This window comes from Rattus norvegicus, chromosome 6 (genome assembly GCF_036323735.1).
Source record: "Rattus norvegicus strain BN/NHsdMcwi chromosome 6, GRCr8, whole genome shotgun sequence".
In the NCBI taxonomy this organism is placed as follows: Eukaryota; Metazoa; Chordata; class Mammalia; order Rodentia; family Muridae; genus Rattus; species Rattus norvegicus.
Window position 1 is genome coordinate 30544420 of NC_086024.1, and position 10857 is coordinate 30555276.

Below are 10857 nucleotides of genomic sequence, written 5' to 3' on the forward strand. Positions count from 1 at the left end.
GATTCCACTGTTTGGAGAACTGCAAAGTCTAGTGTTGAGTGCACACTGTACAGCCGGGGTGGACAGCAGTGTCTACAGCCAGAGCAAAGAATGTTCCAAGGGGAAAGGAAATAGCATTCGGCTCTCCCAAGAACATTCTGAGAAGCCAACACTCACCTTTAGCCTGTGCTGTCTAACTTTTTTGGGGGGGCTGAGGATGTGGCTCAATTGGTAGAGTGATTGCCTAGTATGAATGGAACCCCAAGCTTGATCCCAGCACATACCTGTAATGCCAGCACCTAGAAGGTAGAGGCAGGAGGATCAGAAGTTCAAGACCATGCTCAGCTACATAGCACATTTAAGACACTCTACATGAAATTCTGCCTCAAAAATGAAATGAAAAGTAAGACAAGATGGCTCAGTAGTAGAGGCGCTGGCCAGCTGGCCTGATTTTGACTCCTGGGACCCATACAATAGAACAGAACCAATTGCCAGCAAGCTGTCCTGTTTATATCTGATTCCGCTTCCCAAGAGGTGGCTTCCTTCAAAATCAGACTGCACCTTGGGAAGGGGCTATTTTGGGACTGCACTGGTTCTTTGTGGCCAGGGGAGACACTATATTTCCTCAGGTATTTTAAATGAAGTAGGATATGGACTAACAATTCTAAAAAAGCTCATAGTTTTAACCAAAAATCTGAAGGAAAAAATGGAGGCATCTGAGGAATTTTGAAAACTCATGAAAAACAGGTTAAGAAAGGGGATGAGGCAAGCCAGCAGTCAGTTTTAGCTACGGGATATCCCCATACCCCCAGTGCAATGGAATACACTACAGCTCTTTTTGTTAGAAAAGAAAGATATAGACGGTCAAATCCTCTGCTGTCCTAAAAGCTCATGACCAGTCTGGGCTACACAGCAAGGTCCACACCAGCCCACTACCCAAGTAGACCTTGTCTCTCTCAAAATTCAGACCATAAGACTATGGTGCTAGTGAGCTGTTTAAGAATATGGACCAACGGCACTGTTCCTAAAGACACACATACAAACCAAAGCAGATGTTTTCTTTCTTTCCAGCTGCCCACTGTCTTGTCCCCACAGCAGTTTCTTCAGCACTGCCTAAAGCACTGGCCTATGGAGGCACAAGGAGCAGCTCAGGAACTCTTTTTTTTTTTTTTTCCCCAGAACTGAGGATGGAACCCAGGGTCCAAGCGCTCTACCACTGAGCTAAATCCCCAACCTCCGAGCCCAGGAACTCTTGCTCAAGCCTCACTGTGGAAATGGATTTCCTTATGCAAGACAATAATTATTTCTTGGTTAGGTGATTTTTTTTTTCTTTTCTTTTTTCTGTTTGTTTTTACCCTTCAAATGGCAGAGGGGATTACCTCAAAGAGACAAGAGTACAGGCTATTTCAATATTTTTTTATTAGGGCCTATAAAGCATCCAGAGATAAATATGTGATCTCTATAAAGGACTTTCTTTCTCTGCATTGTCCCTTCAGATCCCCAGAGGCCATGCCACAGTTTCCCCATCTTCGTTGCACACTGAAGAGTTCAGAACGGTGCCTCACCCTCGGTCTTCTCATTTATGAATCAAGTTCATTTCCAATCCACTACTCAGAGGGAGCGTATTTTTTTCTGTTCCACAAAGAGAACTTTTTTGTTCACTGTGAAGCAAGAAAAAGGGTTGTAGAAGGAAAATAGAAACCATCGTCATTTTTATTAAAATATACATTATACCCTGAGCCTTCTATCCTCTTGTTTTCCCCTTTGACATGAGAATGAGCAGATTTGCAAACCCAGCTTCTCAATCTCTCAGCTAAAGAAGACAAAGAGAAATGGGTAAGAAGCAAAGGGAGGGGTCACCAGCCAATCAGCAGTATCCTTGATGCACTACAAAGTCATTACTTCAATCAGTGTGAGATACTGAGACAAGCATGTCAAACATTGACTTGAATCCAGTCTCATACTGGGTATATGCAAGAACCAGCTGTGCACTGGGCTCCAGAGCAGCAGTGAGAACTGTACAGTCACAGAGGAACGGCAGTTAGAAGGGAAGCAAACCACAGAACCTCCACTATCTAAGATGGCTTCACATCCAAACAGGAACGCTGCAGACTGACAATGAGGCAGCAAAACCTCAGTATATAGATTTATTGAAAAAGGCTACTGTCTTGGCAACAGAGTGGAGCAAGATGCTGGGAAAGGAGGCTTTCCCAGAGCCCCGAGTGTCCTATTATCTGCCATCAGCCTCCAGCCAACACAGACAGACAGACAGACAGACAGACAGACACACACACACACACACACACACACACACACACATACACACACACACACCCTACATGACCTGATTCTTCTTTGCCACTAAAACAAGACACCTAAAGGAAACCCAGGAGGGCAAAGGACCGTGTGGCCTCACAGCTCCTCACTGTCCCTGACCACAGACGCTTCAGCTTTGTTTTCTCTTCTACAATGAAAATGGATACAAAGATGGCCAGTTAAGAGCATTGGTTGCCTTTCAAAAAGCCCCAGGTTTGGTTCCCAGCACCCACGTGCTGGTTAACAACCACCCACAACTCAAGTTCCAGGGCATCTGATGTCCTCTGCAAGCACCAGGCACACTTGGTTACACAGACACACATGCAGCCAATTCATCCTTACAAACAAATAAGGAAAAGAAAAAAACATTTAAATACACTGCATTTCTCACCTCCATCCTACTTCCAGTTCAGCAGCAAGAATTCAACTATTTTTTAAAAATTCTCTAGGTGGAATTCATGAGAATTTAAGAACCATTAACCACTCAAGAGAAATGTAACACTAAATTAATGAAAAAACATTATAGAAGAGGTATCTTTCACATACTCGGAACCATGTAAAACATGAGAGAATGTTTTCATTCGCTGAGAGGCAATCAGGAATAATTTAAATGACCACATCCAGAATCTGGTTATTAGAGCAAGGCTTTAAGCTCATCAACCTGCACACACCTTTAATCCCAGTGCTTGGGAGGCAGAGGAAAGTGGACCTCGGTGTATGCAAGACCAGACTGATCTACATAGCAAGTTCCAGACTAGATCATGATACAGAGAGAGATTCTGTCTCAAAACACGACAACAAACATAACAAGGCTTTATGTATTAAAATTCCTTTGTCCTCTGCATTAATCTCTTTAACTAAGAATTTAGTGTACAGCACTGTAACTGGCACTGCAGAGTTTATAAGGAAACCATGATTTCATACACCAGTGAGTCATAAGCTGAGCATGAGAAAATCCAAAAAGCTCCTATGAACCTAGAAATCAGACCAAATGTGGTGGCAATGCTTGTAATCCCCCCACTCAGAAGGCAGAGGCAGGAGGATTTCACGTTCACGGCCACATGGTAATGTCCTGACCCCAAAGCCCCCAGCACCACCCCCAATAAACACAGAAACTGGCTGGGCATGAAAGACCAAGGCAGGTGGATCTCTGTGAGTCCCAAGCAAGCCAAGAACACACAGTGAGACCTGAGGCAAAATAAAGGAAAAGAAAAGATAATCAGATTCATGGAGAAGTCAAAGCTTGGTCCCTCAAGAGCAACAATACTCAATTCACTGAACTGAAGCAAAGCTCGGCCACAGCGGCAGCCAGCACTTGCCCACTGTGTGCCAAGCACCAGGTTTGATCCCAGCACTGAACGACAAAGTGCATACAAGTAGTTAAGAGCAGAAGCAAGGACAATAGTGGGGCTCCCAATGCTGACTGGAGAGAACCCAGATTGTTCTATTTTAGGATTCTTATCAGGTTGGTTTGTTGGGGGTGGGGATTGGGGGGCTGGTTGGCAGTTCTAGGGGTTGACTCAGAACTTTGTATACATAAAACAAATATTCAACCACTAAGCCATCTCCCCAGCCAAAAGTCCTGATTTTAAACACATATTGGGAAGGTGCTCAAGCCACCTTTCCCGGATAAGTGTAGCTAGCATCCCTCTTCAAAGCAGCTTCTCTTACAGCAATGGAGACCATCATAGGGTTAGGGTTAGGGTTAAGGTTAGGAAGAAAACTATAGAAAACCACAACTAGATACAACACAGACATCAACAGATCATGGGAGCCCAGCCCCAACAGATACACCTACAACACAGCTCCTACATCTGTGGTTCAAGGAAAATCAAGAAAGAGGGTGCGAATGATTGTGAGAGCCAAAATACCAAGGAGTCTGATGTAAAGTATGTCCTAGAAACAAGACCGAAAAACAGAAGTATCAGTCAGAGGACGTGTTAACGTGAAAGGGGAAATTTCATGGAGTCTCACTCTAGACAAAGGACTACACACAGCCAATGACTGCTGGTAAAGTTATCCTCTCCCAGGGATAAGTCGCTTATTGACTGTCCAATACAGAGCCGTCAGCCCTGTTCTGCACATACACACCTACACACATAACAATAATAATCAGAGAAAAGAGGCTATGATCCTGGAGAGGACATCAGAAGGGTTCAATGGAGGGTGGCTGAGAAGGGCTGAAGGATAGAGGGAAGCTGACATAATTATATTTCAATTTAAAATGTATTACAAACAAAACGCTAGTATCAAGAACATAAAATTGGCCCCAAGTACTAGCACTGACTCAGAGGAGCTGGGGACACAGCTCCATATTAAAGGACGCTTATGCTTCTGGGTTGGAAACCCAGCCGAGGGAAGGAAGGAGGGAGTACGGTTATAGCCCCTCTCCTCTGTTTCCTTCCCAGTGTGAAGACAGCCATTCCCTCAGAGCTGTTGCCTGATAGATACTGAGCACTCATGTGAGCTGAGCTAAAATGACACACTGCTCACTATCCACAACACTAAACAGAATGTAATTTTCAGTCAAAATATTTGCTGTCTAATTCATAGAAGAATGAATCTGTCAAGTTCTTTCCCTGCAGCTAATCTAAATCTATTCTGTTCCAGTTAAAGTCTGCATTGCCATGTTTAGTGATCCACAGAATTAAAACTGACAGGTTTCTGTTCTCTTTTTGATAAACAAGGCTTAATACTCTTATGCCTCAGCCTTTAATCCTTCCTCCTCAGCATCCAGTTTTATATAAGAAAAGTCTAAAGACAGAGGTGGGGCAGAAGATATGGCTCAGGGAGTAAGAGTACTTGTTCAGGAGACCCAGATTCAACTTCCCAGCACCCACACAGTGGTTCACAACCCTCCATAGCTCTTCATGGGCAACACAAGCCAACACAGGTGCACACACATACGTTCAGGCAAACACTCACACATAGAATAGACTACATACAGACGTAGTTGGTTGTTGCCTCAAAGCAGTCTGTGAACCGTTCAACTGACTAGGAATTCATCTGTGTTTCATCCCTGACTTTCTTCGTGACAGACTAACTTTATCCTCCAACTAATGCTACTGACTGCGATAAGGTAGGAATGGGCAAGGCCAGCCCCAAGACAAGCATCTTCATCTCATGGCAAGTCTACAGGGCATCCCACAGAACAGAAGGAAACCAGATACCGCCTACCGTGGGACATACTCTTCCTCAAAAAAGGCATTTGCTAGCAACATTTCTTATTAGAAAACCCAGTTATGTACAAGAAGCCAACATGGTATATCCTTTCCCAGTGTCATGAAACTGAAAAATCTTAATCCTAACTTCTCAAAAGCTCTTCCATATTAAGGATGAAACTCCAACACATTTAAACTATCACAGCTCATTTAATAAACACTTATCAACATTGGTGAGTTCCTAAAAGTCAACTCTAAAGGAGCTGAAATAGCAGCTAGTATACAAGTATATTAGAATTAATATAATTCTCTGCACTTTACCAGTTAATTCAAGGAAATCCGAAGGGAAGAGAACACCAATCCAGTATCAAACCTCCTTATTCCTGTAATTTCTCCACCAAATAGGAATCTTCCTGAAATTTAGAGTTCTAGTCTTCAGGTCTAAGACTAGAATTCCCTTTTTATTACAGTAATAAATGGCCAGAAATATGAATATCATAAAAACAGCAGGGAATTTTATTTCTATTACAGAATGGAATTTGAACAATTTGAAGCTGATAGCTGAGCTGGAATATTTTTTAATGCCTCCTCTTCATCCTGAGACAGCCTTTATCTTACTAGGAGGCAACTAAAGAGGGCAGAAGAACTAAACCAAAGCCCAAAAATCTAAAACACCTGTCAGCTTATTTTGCCAGGTCCACCAATTTAGGAGGGTGAGTCTTCACAAACAGTGGAAGGTTTGTAAGTGGACATCTAGCCTTTGGAACGTGGGACATTTAACTTACTGCATTTATTTATTGTGAGTGAATGCGGGAGAGGAACATGTGTGTAGGTCAGAGAACAACCTGCGATTCATTAGTCTCTCCTACATGTAGGCCACACTGATGGCACTTAGGTCACTAGGTTCCCTGGCCTTTATCTGCCAAGCCCTCTCATCAGTCCAAGTATGTCTGTCTCTTAAACAAACTTAAAGTTAGCGTTTATTAAGGAATTTTTGGCAGAAAGCATGATAGAAAACCAAATATCCTATCCCAGTGTACCAACACATACTCTACTTGTTTAACTCATATCTGAATCCTGTGATTGGCCACTGTCAAACACACCCTCCCCTTCGCAAATGGCTGCTGCCTATTCTTCAGATAGCTGATTTCCTACCTTCATGTAACTAACCCTTCTTAGAGCCTCTGCCTGACTATCCCAATGTCCCGATGGCCTTGCTCACAGCACTTACTTACACCATGTCATTTCTTCCCTCCCTCTCAAAGTTCTTGTGTCCTGGTGTACCCGCCCATGGCATAGAAGCTAGCTAGCACCATAACAACATTCAGTACATATCACTGAATGAATGTCATGATTCCAAGGGGGCCACAAAATCCCCAGAGACATTCATTTGGAAAGGAGACAGAAGGTCCTGAGAACATGAGCTGCCAAGACATCACTTCTGAGCCTTACCTATTGGATCATAGTGCAGAAGGGTCAGCTTCTCTCGGAGTCGGCTTCTCTTGTAGTTGAAGGAGAAACCTGTCCCGGCTTGGCTCACCAGTTTTACCAGAATAGTTCTAAGATCAAAAAATACATTGTCACGAGCTCAAAACACATTAGGTAGGCCACCAAGAACACACAGCACACTTTGCTATGGAGTCGTAATGGTTATGATTTTACTCAGCCCTTAGAGGGCCTGTGCCATGACACTGTACATTTCCCAAAAAATTATTTCAATGGCTCTGAATCCCAAAGTCACCTACGATGACCCTGTGACCTCACCAAAACAACAGGCATGATGAAGCCAAATCAGAGACTGGGCCTCTGAGGACATCTCTCACTGGGGGCAGAGGTCTGGTGGGAGAATATACAGGGCGGTAGTCACTGCTGGCCTATAAGGCAACCCTGAAGATGGCTGCCTGCCTTGGGAGAGCCGACTGATAGCAGGAAGGGACAAAATAGAGAGATCTCAAGTTTACAACACTGATGTACAGGCCCTGGGCACCTAAATATTTCATTTAAATTAGTCATCCAAACCAGAAAACTTATTCTTTCTCTCCCTGCCCTTTGAATACTTGTGCTGTTACTTTCTCCTATGTGTGTGTGTCCTCTTTGCCTTGACACATAAGACATTCCTCATGCCATTCCAAAACCTATCTGAAGCACTTGAGACCACACTACAACCATGCAGGGAGGCTCACATCTACAATCCCAGCACCCTGAAGGCTGAGACAGGAGGATTACCTTGAAGACCAACCTTGACTACAGACTGAGATCCTGTCTCAAAACACAAAATAAAGCCAAGAAGGCCACATTACTCCTCAAACAGTGCCCCTGAACCACAATATTTGTTGGTGAAACAAGAAAGACAATGATGCCAGGTCTGGTGGTGCAGGCCAATAGTCCTAACCACTCAGGAGGCTGGAGCAGGAAGTTGGCAAGTTCAAGGCCAGCCTGGGCTACTCAGTGAGGTCTTGTGTAAAAACTTAGAAAAACAAATATGAGGGCTGAAGAGAATTCAGGGAGAGAGCTTTTGCCCAGCATGGCCCTAGGTTCAATCCCCAGTACAGGAGTGGGAGGAGGGGGGTTATGTAATTAACATCATTCATTCATTCATAAAGACTCAACAAATCTCTATAGGGTACTTACTCTGTGAGGAGCCCTATAAGAAGCATAAAACTTAAGTCTGCATCTTCTTGCGGCTAAAACTATGAACAGATGAACTGGCACTTTGGGGAAGGCAAGGCACTGGTCTAGCCTCTGGTTCCAGCTGCCTAATGGTTAGCTCTGCAGTCTTTCTAGTGCCTGGACTGATTTTTATACACAGGCTCTAGGTTTTCATCAAAGCAGAGCTCATCTGTAGATCCCTGCAGAAGACTCCAGGCAAATGGCTCTGCTGGTAGGGCCAAACAGATCACCAGCCCCTAGAGGTTTGTTTAGGAGCAAAACAATGAACTGAAAGGACCCTGAGATGAGACAAGAAGCAAAGCTCCTTTACACAAAGGCTGTGAATACTCACTGGAGTTAGTCACTCCTGGAGACAGGAGGGAGTCAGCACAGTCCTCAACTTACCTCAGTGCAAATGCACTGCTTTGCAAGAGGCCAGATTTCCAACTGCCCCACCGCACCCCTGCCCACCCCCAGGCTAGTAATGGGCACCTCAGCTTCCAGCTAGCCACAAAGGTAGAAGGAAGCACTGATTTGCTAAGTTACGTGTTCTGTGGTTTCGACGTATTAGATGCATCTTCAGCTTATGTATCTGCAATCCAGGACAGAACTGTCAAATGCTAGCACCATCAAAGGAAGAGGCATCTGGACTTTCTTCCCAAGTTGTTCACATCAACCAAATAACTAACCAAATAACCCCAAATCAACTTTTGGGCAATCAAAACCAAACACTGGACCAATCCCACCAGGAATAAGCGAACTTTAAAAACAAAAGCCTTTACTTACTTTGACTTGCTCTTGGCAACTTGTGTGTGTGAAGGTTGAAAGGGAAAAAAAGGGATAAATTTGTTATTTTTTTTCCTTCAAAGTGCTTATCAACATTAGTAAAAACCAAAAACATATACCCCGTTTACACTAAAATAACGTTTTCCTGGATATCAGTCAAACACTGACAATAAAAGCATCCACAATTTTGGATGCTGGGGGGGGGGGCGTGTATAATCAATACAGTTGTCTGTGACCTTAACATCTTTTAAGTAGTATCTGCTCTATTCTCACCCTTCTGTGGCGTAAATATTTGTATTGTAACAAGGCTCTTGTTTGAACTCTCAAACTGTAACAAAGTCGCCTGAGGTGGAAACGAACACTCTAACCAGGACGTCAGCTTGGAGACAGGCAGCCGGATAATACACCACAGCTGCCAGTAGACACTGTCCGGACACCCCCGCAGTGGGCGACAGAGCTCCCACCGCCTCCTCACCAGACTCGGAGGCCCGCCGCGGGGTGGCAGCCGCCCCGCCAGGTCCTCCACCCACCGGGCTCCACCCCGGGACCTGCGAGTCACCGCCTCGGCCCCACGCTGCAGACCCTGCCGCCTGACACCGACTTACAAGAGACGGCAGAAAGCAGCATGGCGTCCGTACCCCTACTCTCACACAGACCCGCCGAAAGAGCTCAACAACTGCTTCCGGGGCATGTGGCGCCGGTTCCGGTAGAAGGCTCAGGAAGTGGACAGAAACCCCGCCCTCCCTGGAGTTCTGACAGTCTCTGACTCCGTGCTTTACTGGTAGTGAGTTTTGTGGTATTATGGGAAGGACGCCCCCACCATACAAAAGATAATACTGCCAGTTATCACAAAACCCAGATCTGCCTGACTCCAAAACCTGCAGCCTTTCCCAGTAGACACTGATCTACCATTTATTTGCCCATCAATTTTTTTACGCCTGTGCAAGGAGCCTTAACTCCACCACCAGGGACCTCATTGGTAACTTCATCTCCCAATTGCTAAGCAGGATTTTAATATTTTTACTGTTGTTGTTTTGCTCGATTTGTGTGTTTATAATAATTCTCCCTATATTATAATTTATTTTTACGTGACTTAGTGTTTTGCTTGCATGCATATTTGTGCACCACTTGTGTACCTGGTGCCTGAGAAGTTCGAAGCATGTGTAGGACCTCCTGGAACCGGAGAGTTATGATGGTCGTGAGCCACCATGTGGGTACTGGGAGGCAAACCCTGGTCCCCTACAAAGGCAACAAATATTTATAGTGGCTTAGCAATCATCTATTTGGCCTCTTGTTGTTGTGGTGGTGGTGGTGGTGGTGGTGGTGGTGGTGGTGGTGGTGGTGGTGGTGGTGGTGGTGGTGGTCATATTTTTAAATATTTAAATATGTACTTAGTGCTAGCCTAGCTTAATCAGAGAGTTCCAGACTCAGTAAAGACCCTGTCTCAAAAAAAAAAAAAATTAAATAGGTGGAGAGGAAGCAACATTGACCTCTGTCCTCCACACATGCACGTATGTTCACATGTGTCAGTTCACATGTATACACACATATAACACAGGAACACAAAAGAGACACCATGTGAGCTACCCCTTGAATGCTTGAATGGGCTGTGAAGGAGACAATTACATTCTCATCCCCTTTGGTACATCTACCTGTTACTTACACCTAACACAGTATTGGCAGCTGGTGAACTGATTAAGATGTTACTAATACAGATGGAATTCCTGATTTGTTTTTTTCTTTTCCACCTGAACTTGCGCATTGAGCCCTCTATCCCTTATAAAGTGCAGAGCAGTAAAGGCAGCCGGAAGGGAAAGAAGCAAGAAGGGGAGCAGAACAAATTCAGCCTCTTTGGAAGCTGGAATGGGGGAGGAAAGAGAGGAGACCACTGTTTAACCTGGATAGAGATGGAGGGAGGGAGAACCCGGGCCTCATCCTGGGTTACACAGAGAGCAGCCTCCCTCAT

General features: G+C 44.6%; 1 protein-coding gene across 1 annotated transcript; it reads right to left on the bottom strand.

Moving 5' to 3' along the window:
* Positions 1 to 1374: 1374 nt before the first annotated feature.
* Mrpl33 (mitochondrial ribosomal protein L33) lies at positions 1375 to 9568 on the bottom strand. Its single transcript, NM_001398587.1, has 4 exons — positions 9497 to 9568; positions 8892 to 8910; positions 6909 to 7015; positions 1375 to 1640 (listed from the first exon to the last, which is right to left on the bottom strand). Exons 1-4 carry the CDS (start codon positions 9516 to 9518, stop codon positions 1591 to 1593), a joined length of 198 nt encoding a protein of 65 aa, NP_001385516.1. The 5' UTR covers positions 9519 to 9568; the 3' UTR covers positions 1375 to 1590.
* Between the last annotated feature and the right edge of the window lie 1289 nt (positions 9569 to 10857).

Coding starts and splice junctions, on each gene's coding strand:
- Mrpl33 (NM_001398587.1), bottom strand. CDS start 9,518: ATGCTGCTTTCTGCCGTCTCTT. Junction 1,641..6,908: donor TCTGCACTATGATCCAATAG/GTAAGGCTCAGA, acceptor CTTGCTTCACAG/TGAACAAAAAAGTTCTCTTT.